At 50.2% G+C, this 24,994-nt stretch overlaps 1 protein-coding gene across 1 annotated transcript in view; it reads right to left on the bottom strand.

Moving 5' to 3' along the window:
* CEP192 (centrosomal protein 192) overlaps positions 1-24,994 on the bottom strand; it is a 1,919,503-nt gene that overhangs the window by 216,619 nt on the left and 1,677,890 nt on the right. Inside the window, exon 41 of the mRNA XM_086965571.1 lies at positions 18,874-18,969. Coding sequence (XP_086821697.1) covers positions 18,874-18,969 — 96 coding nt within the window. The remainder of the gene's footprint in view (positions 1-18,873; positions 18,970-24,994) is intronic.

A 24,994-nucleotide genomic window follows, 5' to 3' on the forward strand; every position in this document is an offset into this window, starting at 1 on the left:
GGAAAGCAGTCTTCAGAGGAAGAAGGGGAAGAGGACAGTTATGAAGCGGCTCATAGGGAGCGCACATCAGGTAAGTCAAAACCAGATTCAAGTCCCACTGGGGCATCACGAAAGGAACAGGCAGAAACATATGAGTGATGCCCTTCAAGAATCTGTTAACAATCGGGGATTTGACTAAAGAAGGCTGATCAGGTAGCCTCAAAAAGGCGAAATGGGCATAAAGGTAGCCCTTGATAGTGCCCAGAGCAGAGCCCTGCTGGGCAAAAGAAAGAAGGAAGAGGAGAACCTCAGAAAGGAGGGCAGAGAGTATATCCACAGCCTTTGCTGTGCACCATGCCACAAATCTGTTCCACCTGCAGGCGTATACCGACTTTGTGGAGGGACGCCTGGCTGCCAGAATGATATCACAGACTTCGGGAGGCAAGTCAAATGGCCTCAACTGTCGCCGCTCAATCTCCAAGCATGGAGGTGGAGACTGGACAGGTTCGGGTGGAGGACCGTCCCCTGCTGCTGCGACAGAAGGTCCTTCTGAAGAGGCAGACGAATCGGGGGATCAACTTGTGAGAAGGTGGCCTGATATGCAGTGCTCACTATTCTAGTGAACACTATGTATCAGTCCAGCAACCCTTATTGATGATTGGTTGTAAGTCAACCTTATAGACCAGCTATCCTAGTAGCGTGGATACGAGCAGTCTAAGGCTAAAGACTCGAGAGGGCGTGTTAAGCCAGCTGTTTACCACACATATACCCCTTGAACACCCAGTGAAAGGACACCACACAAGTGTTATGAAAATAAACAGTTATTTATTAAGAATCACAACAGCCCTGTACTCTTTATGAGGACAGGGTACTAAGCACAAACCAAAACTCTTACAAAAATACTTAAGTTAGCACAGTATATACAAATGCCCGAGGGGCACGGAAAACCATATACTTGAAAAGTGGAATGCGAAATTACTAGCAGGTAAGTACAGTACTAATAGCCTTTGGAATCGCTAGGACTTGACTATAGAATCGTTAGATTACTTCGAGGAGACCCAGGGGACTCGGGTGCAGAGTGTGCACTCTCACGCGTGATGCGGGAAAAAGTCTATGGTAGCTAGGAATTGCAAAGTTAGTGTTCTCGGGCGAACCCGACCTGGTAGGAGGAAAACGAAAGTGGATTCTGACCCTTGGATAGTGAGGCTATGCTGGGGCACCGAAATGCCGAAGTTACCTAGCCCAGGGGCTGCAGCTGCATAGGACTCAAAAGACGTCGGGAATCCTCGTTGCCGGACCAGGAGCCTGGAAGAAAGAAGTTGCTGGCAGGCGACCAGTGAAGAAAGTTCGGTGGATCCAAGCCTGGATCGATGGAAGATGACACCTGAAAGCAGAGGGGACCAAGTTCGTGACTACTAGCCAGTAGTCAGTGGGCAGTGGGCACCAGGAGGGCACCGGATGGTAGGCACCTCGACAAGGTGAGTGGGTGACGCTGTGCTCGGAGATCTCACGGACCAGGAGGCGTTGTCGGCGACCAGGATGGAGGAGCGAGCTGTCCCACGAAGATAGAAGCTGTCGGCGTCGCTGGACCCAGGATTGGGCAACAAAGCCTTGGCAAATTCAAGCCCACGCGGTGGACCTAAAATGGCGTCTGGAGTGGACCAGGAGGGTCCGGGGTGCCTCTCTTGAAGAAGGAAACAAGGGCCAGTCTGGAGCAACCAGACCAGCAGCAGTGATGTCGTCGGGCGTCGTTCGGAAGGCCACAAGCCAGCCGGCTAGTAGCCAAACAACGCGGTGCACAGCAAACAGCAGAAGGGCCCCACGCAGATCGTGGAGATGCAGGGAGGCTGATCTTGGATGCTGGAGCTGCGCAGGGTTGGGGCTTCTCGGACCCCAAAGCACTCACCAGTGGAAGACTCGTGGGCTTGTTACAAAGAAGTCGTGCAGTCTTGGCGATCGTCGGTCCCTCGAGGTCTCGTCGCACTCACAGTTCTCAGCTTTGCTGTAGAGGTGAGTAGAGGTCAGAGGTGCCAGGGAAGCCGGGTCTCGTCGAGCTGGGTCGTCGGATTCGTGAAGAAGGACTTGCAGCAGACCGCAGTGTTCTTAGGATGGTGCCTGCGGATGCAGGGTGACTACTCCTTAGCCACAAGGGAGAATCTTGAAGAAGGAAATCTTGATGCCTTTCGCAGAAAGTCGGGTCTTGATTCCAAAGATGATCTAATTTGAACAGGGGGCCCGCTCCCATCTTTATACTAAAAAAGGGGGCTGACCCGGTGACTAGGTCCTGCCTATGGGTGGGACTAGGAGGGGGGTGGTTACACCCCTCTGCCATGCCGGACTTTCCCCAGGCCAGGGGCTGGTGTGCCCCTGGAACTGGTTCTGACCGGCCTATGCGTAGTGAGCACCGGGGTGCCACTCAGCAGTCACCTTCCTGAAAAGCCCTGCCTACCCAGGATACACAAAACCATGTCTGGGACGGTGCTAGCACCGCCCCTGACAGGAAACCCTTTGTCCAGGCTCCCCTCGCTGGAAGGACTCCCAGCTGCAGGGGGTCAGACTCGTGTCTGTGGTGGCAGCATCCATTTTGTGGAGCTGAGGCTTTAGTTAACTTTAACCGGGGTTCACAGTTACATACATGTCGTGTCCCTCTAGAAGGGTGAAATGCTAACCCCGTCACCAGAATTGGCGAGGGGTTAGTATTCCAATTCGTATGACACCTTACTCGACATGTTTTGATAAAGCAATACCAAAGATAGCTTTTAACCGCGAGGATTATAATGCACTTAAGAGTATATGGTATGCGATATCATGGAACAGCTATTAGGACTTGGTTCCGCAAGCTGCAGACAGGCTCAGCTCATGCCAGAGCACCATCTCACACGATTCCAAGCACTCTGCCTTCAGGATTGTCAAGGCCTGCCATAGGAGTGACTGATAGGAATCTGTGTGTCCATTTTAGGGTTAGGTATAGGTATACTACACCTACAGCAAAGGGTGATTACACGACTTTGCCCCAGCTGCCATGCAGCCAGTTGTGTCAAATTTAGGAGGCCAGCCAGGGGTGGCATAATACATGCTGCAGCCCCTGGCAGCCCTGGGTACACCCATGCCCTGAGTTACAGGGTCTGATAGGGTGGCCCAGTACCAATTGGAAATGTACCTAGGGTACATGGAATCCATTTTAAAGAGAGAGCAGTAGGCCTGGGGTCCTGATTGGCAGGATCCCAGGTCGACTATGTCAAAAACCAGCTAAAACACAGGGCAAAAAGTTGGGGGCAACCATAGTCAGGATGTACCTTCCTACACAACTGACATGCTGAGTAGCTTGAGATACCAGTATCTTCGTGCCCGGTCCGGAGCCACAAGGATGACTTGGGCCCGGTCGCGCTTGATCTTCTTCAGCACTCTGGGCAGAAGTGGTATAGGCGGAAAGGCGTAATATAGACCGCAACTCCACTCGCAACGAAAAGCGTCTCCGAGCGAGTGCTGTAGGAAGGTGGATATCTGACTATGGTTGCCCCCAACTTTTTGCCTGGTGTTTTGCTGGTTTTGCGACTTAGTTGACCTGGGGCCCTGCTATTCAGGACCCCAGGCCCACTGCTCTCTGTAAAATGGATTCCATGTACCTTAGGTGCATATCTAATTAGATACTGACTCACCTTATCAGTCCCTGTACAGTGTACCTTAGGTACCCAGGGCATAGGTGCACCCAGGGCCTACCAGGGGCTGCAGCCTGTATTATGCCACCCCTGGCTGGCCATCCAAATCTGACACAACTGGCTGATCAATCAGCTGGGGCAAGGTGGTGTAATCACCCTTTGCTTTAGATATAGTATCCCTATATCTAACCCTAAAATGGACACCTATCCTCCTATCAGTCACTCCTATGGCAGGCCTTATTAATCCTGAAGGCAGAGTGCTTGGAATTATGTGAGATCGTGCTCTAGCATGAGCTGAGCCCGTTTGCAGCTTGCGGAACCAAGTCCTAATAGCGGTTCCATGATAACGCTATACCATATACTCTTAAGTGCATTATAAACCTCGCGGTCAAATGCTAAGTTTATTATAGCATTATCAAAACATGTCGAGTAAGGTGTCATACGAATTGGAATACTACCCCCTCGCCAATTCTGGTGACGGGGGTAGCATTCCACCCTTCTAGAGGGACACGACATGTATGTAACTGTGAACCCAGGTTAAAGTTAACTCGAGCCTCAGCATCACAAAGTGGATGCTGCCACCACAGACACAAGTCTGACCTCCTGCTGCTGGGAGTCCTTCCAGCGAGGGAGGCTCGGACAAAGGGTTTCCTGCCTTGGGAGGTGCTAGCACCACCCCAGACAGGATTTTGTGTATTAGGTAGGACAGGGCTGAAAGGAATGAGACATGCCTGGGACACACCGGTCCGAACCAGTTCCTGGGGCACTACAGCCCCAGAGCTGGCGCAAGACAGGACAAGGGAAAGGGGGTGTAACCACCCCCCTTCCTGGTCCCACCCAGAGGAGGGACCTAGTCGTAGTGTAGCTCCCCTTTAGCCGGATAAAGGTAGGAGCTGGTCCCATTCCAAATTAGATTATCCTGATCAACTTCACAAGAAGAAACTCTGGACTTCGACGTTCTGCTCCACAGAAGATGGAAGAAATCGCCCTTGTGGGCAAGGAGTGTCCACCCTGCACCAGCAGGCACCATCAGCGTACAGCGGCTTCCCTTTGTCGTCTTCCTGCAAGGATCCAGACTTCAGAGCCCGACGAGACCCGGATTCCCAGACCTCTCCGACCTCAACCCACATCTGGAGCAGAGCTGAGACCCGTGGGTGCGACAAACACGTGGGACCGGCCATCTTGAAAGAAGCAGCACTTCGCTCCAGCACAACTTCAGAGGCATCCTCGTCCAAGTGCTTTGGGGACTGAGAAGCCCTGACCCCGAGCAGCTCCTGCACCGAAGACCAGCCCTCCAGCATCCACGAGATCTGCGTGGGGCCCTTCTGCCTGCTTGCTGCTCGACGCGTTGTCTGGTCACTTGCCGGCTGGCTAGTGACCTCCTAGACTACGAACTCCGACTACTTTGCTGCTGGTCTGGTTGCTCCAGACTGGCCCTTGCTCCCTTCCTAAAGAGGAGCACCCCGGACCCTCCTGGTCCACTCCAGACGCCATTTCCACTCACCGCGGGGGTTGCCTTTGCCAAGGCCTGTTGAACCCGATTCCTGAGAAGACACCGCCCACAGCGAGAGCCTGCGTGGGACAGCTCGTGCCTCCATCCTGGTCGTCGAAGACACCACCTGGTCCACGTGGCTGCAGAGACAAGCGTCCACCTTCACCTAATCGCGACGACGACATCTGGTTCCACTCCTGGTTCCACTCCAGTCACTGGCTAGTGACTTTAAACATTGTCCCCTCTGCTTTCAGGTTCCTCTCTTCACTGATCCACCCTTGGATCACACCGGACATCTTCCTCCTGACCGCCTGCAGCATCTTTTCCTCCAGGCTCCATAGACTTCAACGCCGGAACCCGACACGACTTGGCACCTATGCACCCGCAGCCTGTGGGTGAGGTAACACGAGCATTTCGGTGCTCAAGGGTAGCTTGACTCTCCTAGTGTCCAGTTCCACAGTCGTTTTTGTCCGATCTAGTCAGGGACGTCCGTACTCACCTTTTCTTAAAACTGTACTGTCCATAGACGGTTGTACGCATCTCGTGTGTGAGTTCACACTCTGCACACGCGTTCCGTGGGCCTCCTAGTACTTACCTCAAGTTAGTATAGCGTGGTCCCAGCCATCCTACAGCCTCTGGACAGCTCCATTCCTTTGATTGACTTTCTCATTCCACTTACTTAGTATATGGTTTGTCGTGCCCCTAGGGCACCATTGCAAATCGTGCAACTTAAACGTATTTTTCCTAAGAGTTTGTCATGTGCTTAGCCCTCTGACCTCAAAGAGTTCAGAGGTGTATGTTAGTTAATAAATACTTGTTTATTTTCATAACAACCTGTGTGGTGTCCTTTCACTTGGTATTCAAGGGGTTATATGTGTTAAACAGCTGACTTCACATGCCAAAAGAGTTTAGCCTAAAGACTGCTTTTGTCCATGCTACCATTAGGATAGCTGGTCTATAAGGTTGACTTACAACCAATCACCATAAGGGTTGTTTGGACTGATACAGGGTGATCACTAGAACTAGTGAGCATCATATATCAGGCCAACTTTTCCCAAGTGCCGCCTTGGAAATTCCAACGCGCAGAACTGATGACATTGCGCATTCTCTTCTGTGGCGGATAGATCTAACCAAGGCTCTCCCACTGCTGAAAGAGGCCTTGCGCCACGTCAGAGTTCAGACGCCATTCGTGATCCATCATGCACCGACGGCTGAGTTCGTCCACCCAGGTGTTCAGGGAACCTGCCAGGTGTTGAACCACCAGGGTCACGCCCTGATTGTCCAGCCACTGTCAGAGGCGCAGAGCCTCCTGGCATAGGGTCCACGACCCCACCCCGCCTTGTTTGTTGCAGTACCACATGGCAGTGGTGTTGTCCGTGAACAACTGCACTAAACTCCCCCGGACAGAGGGGAGGAATGCCTTCAGTGCAAGCCGGATCGCCCGCAGCTCCAGAAGGTTGATGTGGAGCCGGGACTCCGCCGGAGACCAGAGGCCTCTGATCTCCGCCTCTCCCATGTGGCCCCCGCCCAGCCCTGGAGGGACGCGTCCGTCACAACTACGTGCTCCGGTTGGGGTAGGGAGAGGGATCTGCCGCTGACCCAATCGCTGTCCGTGAGCCACCACTGCAACTGTCTTGCAGTGCCCTCCGAGATCAAGACATGGTCGGGCAAGTTGCCCTGATGCTGGGCCCACTGAAACTTCAGGTCCCACTGCAGAGCCCGCATCCGCCACCTGGCGTGATGCACCAGAAGGATGCAGGAGGTCATCGGACCCAGAAGCCGCAGCGTCAACCTGACTGAGACTCGGGATAACGGCTGAAAGATCGGAATCAGAGCCTGAATATCCCGAGCCCGCTGTTCGGGAGGATAAACCCGAAACTGCGCCGAGTCTAGAACCGCTCCGATGAAGAGGAGCTTCTGAGAGGGATGCAGGTGTGACTTCAGCACATTGATGGAGAACCCCAGCAGGTGCAGGAGGTCGGCCGTAGTCTGGAGGTGGCCGACGACTGTCTGGGGTGAGCCCGCCTTCAACAACCAGTCGTCGAGGTAGGTAAAGACTGAATCCCCTAACGAACAAGTTACTTACCTTCGGTAACGCTTTTTCTGGTAGATACTATATCTGCCTGTGGATTCCTCAACTTGTGAATATCATCTTGCCTCAGCAACATTCGGAAATTCTTTTTGTAGCCTCGCGCCGATGTGGACTTAGACGTCATAGAGACACGGAATCGCACGCTACTCCGCTGACGTCACCGACGCCTACAATAGGCCCACGCCGGCGTGATGACATCAGTTCCGCCCTTTTTTCCGTGCCATCGAGGCACACGGACGGACCAATGACAGTAGAAATATACATAGTATACACAATACACAATAGCCAAGGAGAAACACACAGTGTGAAGCAAGTGCAAGAAAGCAATGGAAACAACTCCTTAACATTACAATATATAAACAATACATTACAGTAACTCTGGTAAAGAAGAGTGGACAACGGGGAGGCGGGTGGGTCAGTGAGGAATCCACAGGCAGATATAGTATCTACCAGAAAAAGCGTTACCGAAGGTAAGTAACTTGTTCTTCTGATAGATACATCTGCCGTGTGGATTCCTCACCTTGTGAATAGAGTCCCACAGCAGTCCCCACTCCCGGAGGAGGGTGTCCACTCTTCTAAACCAGGAAATCTTGAAGGACAGAGCGCGCAAAGTGGCCGTCCCTCCTCACCTCAGTATCCAAGCAGTAATGCTTCGTGAACGTGTGGAGGGAAGACCAAGTTGCCACCCTACAAATGTCCTCTACAGGAACACCTCTAGCCAATGCTGAGGTAGACTACTTAGCTCTAGTAGAATGAGCCCTTATACCCTCTGGAGGATCCTTACAGGCCAAAGAGTAGCAGATCTTTATACAGAAGACGATCCATCTTGATAATGTTCTTAAATGGACCGCTCTTCCTCTTTTGCAGCAAGCAAACCCAACGAAGAGCTGATCATCCAAACGACAGTCTTTAGTTCTGCCCAGGTAAAAAGACACCGCCCTCTTAGGGTCCAGACGGTGTAACCTCTCCTCCTCCTTGGAAGGGTGTGGGGGAGGATAAAAGGCAGGGAGGGTAATGGATTGACCAAGGTGGAAAGTGTAGGAAGGTGGATATCTGACTGTGGTTACCCCCAACTTTTTGCCTGGTGTTTTGCTGGTTTTTCGACTTAGTTGACCTGGGACCCTGCTATTCAGGGCCCCAGGCCTACTGCTCTCTCTGTAAAATGGATTCCATGTACCTTAGGTACATACCTAATTGGATACTGAGGCACCTTATCAGTCCCTGTACATGTACCTTAGGTACCCAGGGTATAGGTGTACACAGGGCCTACCAGGGGCCGCAGCATGTATTATGCCACCTGTAGGAGAGTAGGGTCTGCAATCCTATGATCACCCCAGATTTTTGCTTTTTGCTTCACTGGTTTATGACTTCCCTGGCTGTGGGCCTGCTAATCAGACCCACAGCCTAGCTGTTCTCTCACTAAATTGACATGTGTACCTTAGGTGCATTTACCAATTGGTACTGGGCCACCTTATCAGTCCCTGTACCCAGGGCATAGGTGTACCCAGGGCCTACCAGGGGCTGCAGCATGTATTATGCCACCCCTGGCTGGCCATCTAAATCTGACACAACTGGCTGCACAACAGCTGGGGCAAGGTGGTGTAATCACCCTTTGCTTTAGATATAGTATTCCTATATCTAACCCAAAAATGGACACATATATTCCTATCAGTCACTCCTATGGCAGGCCTTGACAATCCTGAAGGCAGAGTGCTTGGAATCGTGTGAGATGGTGCTCTGGCATGAGCTGAGCCCGTTTGCAGCTTGCGGAACCAAGTCCTAATAGCTGTTCCATGATAACGCGTACCATATACTCTTAAGTGCATTATAATCCTCGCTGTTATATGCTATCTTTGGTATCGCTTTATCAAAACATGTTGAGTAAGGTGTCATACGAATTGGAATACTAACCCCTCGCCAATTCTGGCGACGGGGTTAGCATTCCACCCTTCTAGAGGGACACGACATGTATGTAACTGTGAACCCCGGTTAAAGTTAACTCAAGCCTCAGCATCACAAAATGGATGCTGCCACCACAGACACAAGTCTGACCTCCTGCTGCTGGGAGTCCTTCCAGCGAGGAGAGCTTGGACAAAGGGTTTCCTGTCAGGGGCGGTGCTAGCACCATCCCAGACAGGGTTTTGTGTATCCTAGGTAGGCAGGGCTGTATAGGAAGGTGACTGCAAGTGGCACCCCGGTGCTCACTGTGCATATGCCGGCTTGAACCAGTTCCAGGGGCACACCAGCCCCTGAGCTGGGGAAAGTCCGGACAGGGGAGAGGGGTGTAACCACCCCCCTTCCTGGTCCCACCCATGGGCAGGACCTAGTCGCGTACCAGCCCCTTTCTTTAGAATAAAGGTGGGAGCGGGGACCCTTCCAGATTAGATAATCTTTGAATCCTGAAACTACTTTCTACGAAAGGAACTCTCGACTTCTTCTCAAGATTTCTCCCTTGTGACTAAGGAGTAGTCACCCTGCAGCAGCAGGCACCAACTAAGTATCTTGCGGTTTGCTAGGACGTCCTTCCTCCGGAACCAGACTGACCAGCACGACGAGACCCGGACTCCCTGCCCTCTCTGACCTCAACCTGCCTCTACAGCACAGCTGAGAACCGTAGGTGCGACGAGACCAGAGGACCCGGCTATCAACGGAACCAGCACGACACTGAACCAGCACGACCACCGAGGGACCCTCGAGTGGGTGCACTGGGGTAAGAGAAGCCCCAACCCCAAGCAGCACGAGCACCGAAGACCAGCCCCCCAGCATCCACCAGATCTGCGTGGGGCCCTATTGCTTCTGTGTCGCTTGCCACGTTGTCCGGTCACTTGCCCGTTGGCTAGTGACTCTCCAGACGACGTCCTACGTTTGTTTCACCGCTGGTCTAGCTCCTCTAGACTAGCCCTCGTCTCCTCTTGAAGGGGACTTTCCTCGGACCCTCCCGGTCCACTCCAGACGCCATTTTGTGTCGCCACGTGGGCTTGCCTTAGCCAAGGCTTGTTGCTTCCTTCACCGGATCCAGCATCGCCAGCAGCAGACATCCGACGTGGGAGAGCTCGCAGACCTCCAGCCTGGTCGACATCAGCGCCCTGGTCCATGCAGCAGCAGAATCCAGTGTCCCCTCTTCGCCTGGCTGAGTGACCTCGTCCGGTGCCATCCTGGTGCCAACCTAACCACTGGCTAGTGGTTCAGAACTCGGTCCCCTCTGCTTACAGGCACTCTTCTTCACTGATCCAGACCTTGGATCTGCCAGAACATCTTCACTGGTCGCCTGCCAGCAACTTCCACTTCAGACTCCTGGTTCGTACTTACTAGGTAGGCAGGGCTGAGAGGAAGGTGACTGCAAGTGGCACCCCGGTGCTCACTGTGCATATGCCGGCTTGAACCAGTTCCAGGGGCACACCAGCCCCTGAGCTGGGGAAAGTCCGGACAAGGGAGAGGGGTGTAACCACCCCCCTCCTGGTCCCACCCATGGGCAGGACCTAGTCGCGCGCCAGCCCTTTTTTTTTTTTTAGAATAAAGGTAGGAGCAGGCCCCCTTCCCAAATTAGATAATTCTGAATCTTGACTACTTTCCACGAAAGGACTCTTGACTACTTCTGAAGACTCTCCCTTGTGGCTAAGAAATAGCCACCCTGCACCCGCAGGCACCACCTAAGCATCGCGGTTTGCTTTAAGTCCATCCTCCGGATCAAGACTGCCCAGCTCGACGAGACCCGGATTCCCTGGCATCTCTGACCTCTACCTGCATCATCAGCCCAGCTGAGATTCGTGGGTGTGACGAGACCTGAAGGGACTGGCCATCTTCAAAACTGCACGACGCTTAACCAGCACGACCGCCGAGGGATCCTCGAGTGAGTGCTTTGGGGTTTGAGAAGCCCTAACCCTGAGCAGCTCCAGCACCGAAGTCCAGCCCCCCAGCATCCACGAGATCTGCGTGGGGCCCTTCTGCTCTTGGCTGCTCACCGCGTTGTCCGGTCACTTGCCTGCTGGCAAGTGGCCCTCCTGACGACGCACCACGACGATTACACCGCTGGTCTGGTTGCTCCAGACTGGCCCTAGCTCCCCTCCATCAGAGGAGTACCCCGGACAGACGCCATCTTGTCTCCACCACGTGGGCTTGACTTTGCCAAGGTTTGTTGCCCCAATCCTGGGTCCAGCATCGCCGACAGCAGACACCTTCGTGGGACAGCTCGCACCTCTATCCTGGTCGCCGACAACGCCTCCTGGTCCGAGGGACAGCACAGTCCAGCGTCGCCCACTCACCTGGTCGAGGTGACTTCATCCGGTGCCATCCTGGTGCCCACCTAATCACTGGCTAGTGATTAAGAACTGAGTCCCCTCTGCTTTCAGGTCGTCTCCATCATCGATACAGGCTTGGATCACATCGAACTTCTTCACTGGTCGCCTGCCAGCAACTTCTTCTTTCAGGCTCCATAGACTTCAACGAGAATTCCCGACGTCTTTTGAACCCTATGCAGCCGCAGCCCTAGGGCTAGGTAACTTGAGCATTCCGGTGCTCCAACGTAGGTGCACTATCTAAGTGTCCAGATCCTTTGTCGTTTTCAGTCAATCTAGTCAGATTCGTCCGATAACAGTAACTTTACGAATACTAGCATCCATAGACTTTGTCCCGCATCCCGCGTGAGAGTGCACACTCTGCACCCGATATCCCTAGGCCTCCTGCTCCTAACCTTAGGGTTCAGTAGTGTAGTCCTAGCGATCCTGAAGCCTCTGGATCTTGTTACTTACCTGGTAGTATTTCGCATTCCACTTTTAGTGTATATGGTTTTTCGTGCCCCTCGGGCATTTGTGTAAATTGTGCAACTTAAAGTATTTTCTTAAGAGTTTTGTTGTGTGCTTAGCTCCCTGACTCATAAAGAGTTCAGGGTAGACTTGTTATAAATAAATATCCTTTTATTTTCATAACAACTTGTGTGGTGTCCTTTCACTTGGTGTTCAAGGGGTATATGTGATGGTATAACAGCTGGCTTAACAAGCCCTCTAGAGTTTAGCCTAAAGACTGCTCTTGTCCATGCTACTAGGATAGCTGGTCTATAAGGTTGACTTACAACCAATCACCAATAAGGGTCGTTTGGTATGATACACAGTGATCACTAGAATAGTGAGCACTATATATCAGGCCAAATTCTCACAGAAAGGAGTCACCACCTTAGGAAAAAAAGCAGCCATGGTCTTAAGAACCATTCGATCAGCATGAATGGTCAAGAAAGGGGGCTTGGAACTAAGAGCTTGAAGCTCACTTACCCTCCTTGCTGAGGTTATTGCAACGAGGAAGACTGCCTTAAGAGTTAAAAGCCTCATAGGACATTTATGAAGAGGCTCAAAGGGAGCACCCATCAGAAAGGTCAAGACAAGATTTAAGTCCCATTGAGGCACAATAAAAGGAGTAGGAGGGAACTTATTTGTGAGGCCCTTCAAAAACCTTAAAACTACAGGAGACTTAAAAAGAGATGGCTGGTCAGGCAAACAGAGAAAAGCCGACAGCGCCGAAAGATAGCCCTTAACCGTGGCAACAGCAAGCCCTTGCTGCGCCAGAGAAAGGGCAAACTGGAGAACATCAGACAAACGGGCTCTCAAAGGGTCAATAGAATTCCCACCACACCAAGTGACAAATTTAGACCACCTATATGAATAGACCGATTTAGTGGAGTCACGCCTGGCTGACAAGATGACATCCACCACGTCAGGTGTGAGAGAAAAGGAAATCAGGTTGCCCTGTTCAATCTCCAGGCATGAAGGTGCAATGTCTGGAGGAGGGGGTGTAGAACCTGCCCCTCCATCTGAGAGAGGAGTTCTGCCCTGAGAGGGAGACGGAGCGGCGGGTGAGAGTAGAGGTGGAGATCTGTATACCACACCCTTCTTGGCCAGACCGGGGCGACCAATATAACTTGGGCCCAGTATTGGCGAATCTTCCTCAGAACCCGAGGAATCAAAGGTATGGGAGGAAACGCGTAAAGGAGTTGATTTCCCCAACTCAACTGAAACGCGTCCCCCAAGGCTACTTGCAACGGATACTGGAGACTGCAGAAGGACGGGCAGTGAGCATTCTCGCGAGTTGCGAACAGGTCCACCTGAGGAGTCCCCCACGTCCGAAAGACGTGACGTACCACCTCCGGGTGAAGCCTCCACTCGTGGTCGGCAGAGAACTGCCGACTGAGACTGTCTGTACGCACGTTCAGAACTCCGGCTAGATGATTTGCCATCAGACAAATCTGGTGGTCCTGAACCCAGGACCAGATACGCAGAGCCTCTCTGCAGAGACACTGCAACCCCACTCCTCCCTGCTTGTTGATGTACCATATCGCGGTCGTGTTGTCAGTCAGGACTTGGATCGACTGACCGCGAAGGGAAGGGAGGAAGGCCTTGAGCGCCAGACGTATCACCCGCAATTCTAGAAGGTTGATGTGAAGCAACCTTTCCTCTGGAGACCAAAGACCCTTGACCTCCAGATCCCCCAGATGAGCACCCCACACTAGAGTGGATGCATCCATAATCACCGTGGCCCCTGGAGATCCTCACTGACTCCATGAGATCTCCGTTGTGCTGATACCACTGTCTGCGGAGGCACCACTGGAGCGGCCTCATGTGCCAGCGTGCATGGTTGACCAACAGAATGCAAGAAGCCATCAGACCGAGCAGGCGAAGGACCTTCAGGACTGGAACGACCGCTCCATTGAAAAAGAAAGGAATCATTTCCTGTATCTCGCAAATCCTTTGAGGAGGAGGGAATGCACAACATACAGTTTTGTCCAGTACTGCACCTATGAACAGGTTGCACTGGGAGGGCACCAGGTGAGATTTGGGTACATTTATCGAAAAACCCAACCTGAACAACAACTGGGTTGTCTCCTGCAGATGATGGAGCACTCTCTCTGGCGAGTCTGCTTTGATCAGCCAGTCGTCCAGATAAGGGAATACAGGAATCCCCGACCTTCTGAGATGTGCTGCTACCACTGCCATCACCTTGGTGAAGACTCGAGGCGCAGTAGTAAGCCCAAACGGAAGGACCGCAAACTGATAGTGCTGCGATCCCACTGTATAACGGAGATACTTCCTTGTGAGAAGGTGGCCTGATATGCAGTGCTCACTATTCTAGTGAACACTATCAGTCCAACAACCCTTATCGATGATTGGTTGTAAGTCAACCTTATAGACCAGCTATCCTAGTAGCGTGGATACGAGCAGTCTTCGGGCTAAACTCTAGAGGGCGTGTTAAGCCAGCTGTTATACCATCACATATACCCCTTGAACACCAAGTGAAAGGACACCACACAAGTGTTATGAAAATAAACAGTGTATTTATTTAGATCACAACAGCCCTGTACTCTTTATGAGGACAGGGTACTAAGCACACAACAAAACTCTTATGAAAATACTTAAGTTAGCACAATTTACACAAATGCCCGAGGGGCATGGAAAACCATATACTCTGAAAGTGGAATGCGAAATTACAAGCAGGTAAGTACTGTACTAATAGGCTTTGGAATCGCTAGGACTACGTTACTGAACCTTCAGATTACTAGTAGGAGGCCTAGGGGACTCGGGTGCAGAGTGTGCACTCTCACGCGGGATGCGGGACAAAGTCTATGGTAGCTAGATTTCACAAAGTTAGTGTTATCGGGCGAACCCGACTAGATAGGCTGAAAAACGAAAAGGATCTGGACCCTTGGATAGTGAGGCTATGCTGGGGCACCGAAATGCCGAAGTTACCTAGCCCAGGGGCTGCAGCTGCATAGGTCTGAAAAGACGTCGGGGATCCTCGTTGCAGTCTATGGAGCCTGAAGAAAGAAGTTGCTGGCAGGCGACCAGTGAAGAAGTTCGAAGTGATCCAAGCCTGGATCGAAGATGGATGACACCTGAAAGCAGAGGGGACCAAGTTCTTAATCACTAGCCAGTGATTGTGTGGGCACCAGGATGGCACCGGGCGAAGTCACCTCGACCAGGTGAGTGGGCGACGCTGGGCTCTGCAGTCTCACGGACCAGGAGGCGTTGTCGGCGACCAGGATGGAGGTGCGAGCTGTCCCACGATGGTTGATGCGGTCGACGTCGCTGGACCCAGGATTGGGGCAACAAGTCTTGGCAAATGCAAGCCCACGCGGTGGAGTCAAGATGGTGTATGGAATGGACCAGGAGGGTCCGGGGTGCTCCTCTTTTGGGCGGGAGCAAGGTCCAGTCTGGAGCAACCAGACCAGCGATGGAAGTGTCGTGGTTCGTCGTCAGGAGGGCTACAAGCCAGCATGCAAGTGGCCGGACAACGCGGTGAGCAGCAAAGAGCAGAAGGGCTCCACGCAGATCTCGTGGATGCTGGGGGGCTGGACTTCGGTGCTGGAGCTGCTCAGGGTTAGGGCTTCTCAAACCCCAAAGCACTCACTCGAGGATCCCTCGGCGGTCGTGCTGGATAAGCGTCGTGCAATTTTGGAGATGGCCGGTCCCTTCAGGTCTCGTCGCACCCACGAATCTCAGCTGGGCTGATGATGTAGGTAGAGGTCAGAGGTACCAGGGAATCCGGGTCTCGTCGAGCTGGGCAGTCTTGATCCGGAGGATGGACTTGCAGCAAACTGCATGCGCTTAGATGGTGCCCGCTGGTGCAGGGTGGCTACTCCTTAGCCACAAGGGAGAGTCTTCAGAAATGTTCAAGAGTTCTTTCGTGGAAAGTAGTCAAGATTCAGAATTATCTAATTTGGGAAGGGGGCCCGCTCCTACCTTTATATTAAAGAAAGGGGCTGGCACGCGACTAGGTCCTGCCCATGGGTGGGACCAGAAAGGGGGGTGGTTACACCCCTCTCCCTTGTCCGGACTTTCCCCAGCTCAGGGGCTGGTGTGCCCCTGGAACTGGTTCAAGCCGGCATATGCACAGTGAGCACCGGGGTGCCACTTGCAATCACCTTCCTCTCAGCCCTGCCTACCTGGGATACACAAAAACCCTGTCTGGGATGGTGCTAGCACCGCCCCTGACAGGAAACCCTTTGTCCAAGCTCTCCTCGCTGGAAGGACTCCCAGCAGCAGGAGGTCAGACTTGTGTCTATGGTGGCAGTATCCATTTTGTGATGCTGAGGCTCGAGTTAACTTTAACCGGGGTTCACAGTTACATACATGTCGTATCCCTCTAGAAGGGTGGAATGCTAACCCCGTCGCCAGAATTGGCGAGGGGTTAGTATTCCAATTCGTATGACACCTTACTCGACATGTTTTGATAAAGCGATACCAAAGTTGGCAAATAACCGCAAGGATTATAATGCCCTTAAGAGTATATGGTATAGCGTTATCATGGCAACAGCTTAAGGACTTGGTTCCGAAAGCTGCAGACAGGCTCCGCTCATGCCAGAGCACCATCTCACATGATTCCAAGCGCTCTGCCTTCAGGATTGTTAAGGCCAGCCATAGGAGTGACTTATAGGAGTATATGTGTTCATTTTAGGGTTAGATATAGGTATACTATATCTACAGCAAAAGGTGATTACACCACCTTGCCCCAGCCGATTGATCAGCCAGTTGTGTCAGATTTGGATGGCCAGCCAGTGGTGGCATAATACATGCTGCAGCCCTTGGTAGGCCATGAGTGCACCTATGCCCTGGGTACCTAAGGTACACTGTACAGGGACTGATAAGGTGACCCAGTATCCAATTAGATATGTACCTAAGGTACATGGAGTCCATTTTACAGAGAGAGCAGGAAACCTGGGGTCCTGAATAGCAGGATCCCAGGCCAACTAAGTCGAAAACCAGCAAAACACTAGGCAAAAAGTTGGGGGTAACCATAGTCAGATATCCACCTTCCTACAGCACAATCCACTGATGTGCTAATCACTTAGTTGGCAAAAAGCGGCCCTTCCGTGATGACCTCCTCAAAATCCTTTTGATCTTCTTTTGGTAACTTTTCCTTGAAGCAGTCCAAGGGGTCCCATAAGGCTCGGTCATAGCGAACTAATAAGGTTGCTGCACTAGAGACTTTGAGGGATGATGTAGCAGACCTGTAAACCTTTCGTCCCCAAGAGTCCTGGGACCTAATTTCTTTATCAGGAGGGACCAACACAATTACAACAGAGTCCGCAGGCAGATCTGATTTCAGGAACACAGGGTCTGTTGCTGTCGGCTTGCATTTCTTTTGGATCTTCGCCGGTGCAGCTTTACTGGTAGCTGGTATAAGGAAAATGTCCATCACTGGTTCCAGAAGACCGGGAACCAGAGGAAGCAACCGACGAGAAGTTAATCAAAGAAATGCCTATGCACACACAAGGAGTAAGGTACACAGTAGTGAAGAAAATCATGTAGATACAATTATATAAGTACGATTATATAAGTCCAAGACAACAAAAGTAATCAGAATTTGGAGACATTCGTTGTGCAGATTTCGGAGTATTTTAATGGTTTCACAACCAGCAGACACGTGTTTCGTCGTGTTGGAACAGTTTTCACGCGACTCCTCAGGGCTGCGGCGTGTGTCTATAAGACTGAAAGGTCGCTCCACCGGTGATAATTCCGCCCCAGCAGGGCACGTAACCAGATCAAGTGGAAGTCTAGGTTGTAGTGATGATCAAAGTCTTTGTGGTTAAAGTAACTTGGACGTGCGGTTGCCATTCTCCAAAAGTTCGATGCTGAAAAAAGCGACTCGGGTAAAGGTCGCACAATGTGTAGGCGGTAAGGGTGAATTTACAGTGAGATGGTTGTCATCCAGAATGGGCGCTGGGACGAGAGACTCGAGTTAGAGTTGTGCTCTTTAGGCGCTATCTCTTGTGGAAAGCCCGGGAGTTGTTTGCTGCAGTTCGGAGGTTACTGGAGGGGATCACTCGCAGTAAAGTGTAGTTGCGGAGAAAGTATAAGCCGCAATCGTGTCTCCCGGGTCGCCGTGTGGACCACACATTGGAACACAGCGACCCGGGAGCACCCCTTGCGTGTGCCGGCCGTCCGACGCACGCAAGGGGTTAATGATTCAGTGAGAGTCTACGAGTTTCATTAATGATTAAGTCGGGGTCCAAAGAAGACAAAAGCTTAAGAACCACTGACCTAGAAGAGATAAGAAGACTGAGGAAATATTCTATTAGAAATAAAGCTTTTCTGACACACTGCCACAAACAAATTGCCCTTATAAGTTGCTTCCCATGTGCTGCCATCCCTTTTCCATTGACTCTGATCTCTTCGGATATTGTCCTCCAATTTACCATCCCATCTCTTCCTAGCAGTCCTCCCCATGTTTATGAATCAGGGAGTAGAAGCAATACCTTTTTATGAAAGGTCCACTTTTTTTCTTTTACTAAATGTGGAAGGCAGTTACCTATTGATTACATTATCAAGCCAATAGACTTAACAGATTGAATGGGGCTATGTTGGATGTCCGTCTCGCAAGATCGTGTTATTATTGTCATGCTTTGTTTACCATTCCAAAGAGATTTAAACTTAAAATTCAGAACATGTATTTTATTACTGAGAAATAGATTTATTTTTGAAGAAAGTCATAACAAATTACAATGCTACAAATGCATATTTTCGATCCGTTAATAGAGCAGACAGATTCAGATATGGCACGACCTGTAATAAAACTGTATTTGCCAAACTCACAATGGTATAGCACAAACCACTGCATTTGAACACAGAGAGGACATGCTATATTGGTTTAGTAATTATTCACAATACCTTCGATGTTTCACCGGCTTCAAGCACTCCATAAATATGAGGACATCTGAAAACTGAGTAATTAGTCCTGTAAACATCTCCACTCTCACTGCTTTTCTGGAAAATTGAATAATGCAGTATTAAAAATCTATCTCTAGAAATTATTTTTAAATAGAAATGTTATATAGTATCTTGTCTTTTATAAATCAAAAGATGACAAACATTTTAACTAACAAATTCAGAAAGGCAGTGATTATATACTTGTTTTAACATGAACGTCTAAGAACCCGGACTTTCGGAACAATACAGCTAGCTTCAGATTCACTCAGAAAGGTATAGAATATACCTTAAATAGCATTAAAAGACAAATATTTCCGAAAACATTCGTATTCAAAATCACTTAACTGGTTTCAGCAATTAGGTAATTTGTTCTTGGCAAAAATATATATATATATATATATATATATATATATATATATATATATATATATATATATATATATATATATATATATTATATCACAATTGGTTCCTTCCTGTTTTCTCAACAATAAAACCTGGTCCCAGCTAATAAAGGCTTTCTATAACATCACCTGTCTCCTACTGTGTGAAGGTATTTCTAGTCTGCAACACATTTGCGTTACTAAACAGGGTATGCCTCTTTCCTTACTAAAAAGCTTCTGCGTGGCTGTGTCTACATGTATTCCTACCTCCCAACAGTTCTCGGAGTGTAGTGAAAAAATGTGTGTAGGGAAGGAAGGAACCTCACGGGAGCGACCACCAGGGAACTGCTGACTGGTACTCACAGTGTGTTCCGCTTATCATCATTGGCTCCTTCCAACCACAAACAAAAATGTTGTGAATAAATGTGTAAGTGATTCGTAAGAACTCAAATGTGAACCTAACTGCTTACATCTATAATCACCCAACCCCCTGGGTGAGAGTACCGCTATTCAATGCTCCACCCGACTAAAACTGAGCTAGATACCACTAGCTAAATGGTATACTTTATTTGCTGCTGGGTATCTGCTCATCTTAAAACCATCCTGTATTAGCCTGTCAAAACTGAATGGGCTAACACCATGGTAGAGGAGAGTTCGGGACGGCACAACAGGTCACGTATGTTGGTCCATGTGGACAACTAAAAGAGGTCTTTGTTATCTTCTCGATTTTATCATATAAATGCACCGCAATCGGATATGTAGTGACATATGATTAATCAACAGTGCACATGTAAATTACATTCAGGTATATTGTAAAGAATTTTAAGTCCGGTTTATCATTACAGGAGTAAGCAACTGAATGCTATGAGGTCGGGCATGGTCACAGGTTTAGCATTTATAGACCACAATATTAAAACAGGTTAACATCAAATCATAACTCAACTTAATTCCAAGATATTCTAGGAGCGTGTTGGGTGATCAAAATGTGCCTGTTTGTAAATGAAAGGGAAGATTAAAAGGGCGGGACCATTCATCTGTATAACCATATTAACTTTCATGGGAACGTTCATCGTCGCACAAGTTACTTACTTTCGGTAACAATATATCTGTAAGAAACAGTAGTTAGTATTAGATACCTTACCTTAGAATATCCCCAGGCGCCAGACTGGATCCGGAAATTTTGCGTAGTAGTCCCCCTGTGCGTCGCTAGGCGTCGTCTGCGGCTCCGCGTAAGTCGTCGTTGGTGCCGGGATGACGTCGTCGTAGTACCTAGACGTCGCCCACGAGCGCTGACGTCCGTTCTTATACACAGCTTTTCCGCGCCAGAAACGCAGAGCCATGATAAAAACCAACACTGGTGCCATAAAAACTAGTGCCCTCAAAGGGGATGACCTTAACCCTAGATATCGGTTCACAGAATGGGGAGGAAGGGTGGGGCGGTAAGGAATCTAATACAAACTACTGTTTCTTACAGATATATCGTTACCGAAGGTAAGTAACTTGTGCATCTGAAAGAAACCGGTTAGTATTAGATTCCGTACCTTAGAATAGATACCCCAGCAATACCAACCCCGGTGGTGGGTCTGCGAACCAATGATCAACCCAGAAAGTCCTGGAGAACGGAACGGCCGAAAAAGCCATCTCTCCGGACTTGGCTGTCCAGGCAGTAGTGTCTTGCGAACGTGTGCAGCGAGGCCCACGTGGCTGCCTGACAGATGTCCTGCAAGGGCACTCCCCGACCCAGGGCAGTAGTAGCCGCCGTGGACCGAGTGGAATGGGCACGTAGCCCCACAGGAGGCTCCTTCTTAGCCAGAGAGTAACAAGCCTTGATGCACAAGACAACCCACCAAGAGATGGTTCGTTTGTGCAACGCCCATCCCTTCTTAGCGCCCACGTAACCAACAAAGAGTTGGTCATCCACCCGGAACTGGTGTGTGCGATCCAGATAATATAAGAGCACACGTTTTGGGTCCAGACAGTGGAGCCTCTCTTCCTCTTTCGATGGATGCGGAGGCGGAAAGAAGGTGGGCAAGGTGATGAACTGCCCGATGTGGAAGGCTGTGACTACCTTGGGCAGGAAAGAGGGTCGCATCCGCAACACAACTTTGTCCGGATGGACAGAAAGGAAGGGAGGTTGAGAAGAAAGAGCCTGGAGCTCACTCACTCTCCTGGCAGAGGTGATGGCAACCAGGAATGCAGTCTTAAGAGTAAGGAGACGAAGAGGACAGTTATGAAGTGGCTCGAAGGGAGCGCACATCAGTTAAGTCAGAACCAGGTTCAAGTCCCACTGAGGCATCACAAAAGGAACAGGAGGAAAGTTATGAGTGATGCCCTTCAGGAATCGATTAACGATAGGGGACTTGAACATAGAAGGTTGGTCAGGCAGCCTCAGAAAGGCTGAAAGAGCAGAAAGATAGCCCTCGACAGTGCCCAGAGCAGAGCCCTACTGGGCAAGAGAGAGAAGAAAGAGGAGAACCTCAGAAAGAGGGGCATTGAGGGGATCCACCGCCTTTGCTGAACCTATTTACAACCGGGGACTTTAACAAAGAGGGCTGATCAAGGAGCCTTAAGAAGGCGGAAATGGCAGAGAGGTAGCCCTTTAGAGTGCCCAGAGCGGAGCCCTCAGAGAGAACCTCAGAAAGGGGGGCTGAGAGTGGATCCACAGCCTTTGCTGTGCACCATGCCACAAATTTGTTCCATCTGCAGGCGTATACCAATTTTGTGAAGGGAAGCCTGGCAGCCAGAATCACATTTCAGACTTCAGGAGGCAAGTCAAATGGCCTCAACTGCCGCCGCTCAATCTCCACGCATGTAAGTGGAGACTGGACAGGTTCGGGTGGAGGACCTTCCCCTGCTGCTGCGACAGAAGGTCCTCATTAAGAGGCAGACGAATCCGGGGATCGACTGACATGCTGAGTAGTTAGGGATACCAGTATCTTCGTCCCTAGTCCAGAGCCACAAGGATGACTTGGGCCCAGTCGCGCCTGATCTTCTTCAGCACTCTGGGCAGAAGTGGTATAGGCGTACAACAGACCGCGACTCGACTCGCGACGAAAAGCGTCTCCGAGCGACTGCCGCCTTGGAAATTCCAACGCGCAGAACTGATGAAATTGCGCGTTCTCTTCTGTTGCGAATAGATCTAACCAAGGCTCTCCCCACTGCTGAAAGAGGCCTAGCGCCACGTCCGAGTTCAGACACCATTTGTGATCCATCATGCACCGACGGCGGAGTTCATCCGCCGTTCAGGGAACCTGCCAGGTGTTGAACCACCAGGGTCACGCCCTGATGTTCCAGCCACTGCAAGAGGCGCAGAGCCTCATGGCAAAGGGTCCACGACCCCACCCCGCCCTCTTTGTTGCAGTACCACATGGCGGTGGTGTTGTCAGTGAACACCTGCACTACACTCCCCGGGACAGAGGGGAGGAATGCCTTCAGTGGAAGCCGGATCGCCCGCAGCTCCAGAAGGTTGATGTGGAGCCGGGCATCCGCCGGAGACCAGAGGCCTCTGATCTCCGCCTCTCCCATGTGGCCCCCCCAAGCCCAGGAGGGACGCATCCGTCAAGATTACATGCTCTGCTTGGGGTAGGGAGAGGGATCTGCCGCTGACTCAATCGCAGTCCGTGAGCCACCACTGCAACTGTCTCGCAGTGCCCTCCGAGATCAGGACATGGTTGGACAATTTGCCCTGATGCTCAGCCCACTGAAACTTCAGGTCCCACTGCAGAGACCGCGTCGGCCACCTGGCGTGATGCACCAGAAGGATGCAGGAGGCCATCAGCCCTAGAAGCCGCAGTGCCAACCTGACCGAGACCCGGAATAAAGGCTGAAAGATCGCAATCAGAGCCTGAATATCCCGAACCCGCTGCTCGGGAGGATAGACCCGAAACTGCGCCGAATCCAGAACCGCTCCGATGGTGTTGGATCCGGATTCGGCATCAACAGGCCTTGGCAAAGGCAACCCACACGGTGAGTGGAAAAGGCGTCTGGTGCGGACCAGGAGGGCCCGGGGTGCTTCTCCTTTGCAGGGAAGCAGGGGCCAGTCTGGAGCAACAAGACCGGCGGTGTGGATTTCAAGGATCGTCGTCTAGGAGGCCACTAGCCAGCCGGCAAGTGACCAGACAACAAGTGTGGCTCAATGGTTAGAGCGGCAGACCCTGAGGCAGAGGTCTAGCCTGGGACCAGGGTTCAATACCCCGCCTCGGCGGGTCTTGGGCTCAAAATTCCACGGACCTGATAATTCTCGCCTCAGTGCCTATTCCATTCATGGAGTCCCACTCTCCAACTCTGCTTAATCTCCACAACGGCCCCCACAACGCTAAGGATGCCTGGCCTTCACCCTGGGGGTGCCCAGGAGCGGACGCCTCACAGGGAAAGCCAGGACGGGTTCCACATCGGTATTCGTACAAGCGCATCGAGACCCTTGCGGGTGAGTAGTGCGCTATACAAGTATCAATTTACATTTTACATGATGGATATATTAGCCCACCTAATCACGCACTGTTCACTTGGTGCTCCGCACCTTTTGCTCAGCTATTTTTGCTTATTCAATCTAAGCATCACATTTTTCTGTTGCTACAGATTATTTTATTTAAGTTTCACATCGAAATTAGGTTATTAACCTTACTTTTGCTATGTACAGTATTCAAATAATATTCATTTACAACAATTAGTTTTCAAAAGAAAACATTTTGTTTGCTCTGATTTTTCAATTCGACATTTTACATTGCAATATAATCACAAATCTTGTGTATGCCCAATGCATTTCGGCACCTCACTTGTGCCTTCATCAGGGGCCAATCTGAAAAAATAAAATATCAGAGTGTAAGTGTTCATGTTTAATTGTCCATGGGAGCTGGTGTGTTTGTGTATTATTTTTAAACCCTACCTGATTCGAAAACAACCTTTCTGAAGTGATGTAACCTCTTAAATCTCACAGAGACCGTTATTATTCTGTCTACAAAAATGAAAAGAACGCTATTGTAACATTTGCTTAATAAAATAAATGTTAGCTTTATGTTATAAAAGCTTTCTGCCAAAAACATCATTTTGAACCATACCTCTTTCTTGTTTTCCAAAATTACGCCACTGAAAATACTGGGTGTTATGTTATGAAAAGGTGTTGTGTAAGTCCACTGTTTGTTCTTTATACATATTTCAATTGCATTGAGGTGATAAACCATTGATATGCTGATCTACATACAGTTCATGTTAATTTATTCTTAGAGTACATATAACACTTCCTAATGCCGGCTTTTTAGATTATACACTTTTCATGCTAAGGTAATCCATGAACCTAACCCTGTTGTTTTATGACCGATTGTGACTCTTATTGGTCTTTCTTGTTTTTCACAGGTAACATGATAAATCATATTTATCATTAAGCCCAGTGGGGGACATCGTATGAAGTTGCTTGATCCAATATAATTCTTGTTGCAATAGTTTTTGGTGATTATCAATGCCTGGTCTGATTGGTACTTGTTCTATTATGAAAAACCGTAGTTGGGAAATAGCGTGTTTTGCTTCCCTCCAATGATATGCCAAGGGAGATGTTAGATTCTGATTTCGGATCCTGCTTTTATGTTCCGTTATTCTTACTTTCACCTTGCGCTCTGTTTTTCCAACATACATTCTGCCGCAGGGGCATTTAATTCCATATACAACATTTTCTGTATTGCAGTCACTCGTGTGTCTCAAATTAA

This window comes from Lissotriton vulgaris, chromosome 4_1 (genome assembly GCF_964263255.1).
Source record: "Lissotriton vulgaris chromosome 4_1, aLisVul1.2, whole genome shotgun sequence".
Lineage (NCBI taxonomy): Eukaryota > Metazoa > Chordata > Amphibia > Caudata > Salamandridae > Lissotriton > Lissotriton vulgaris.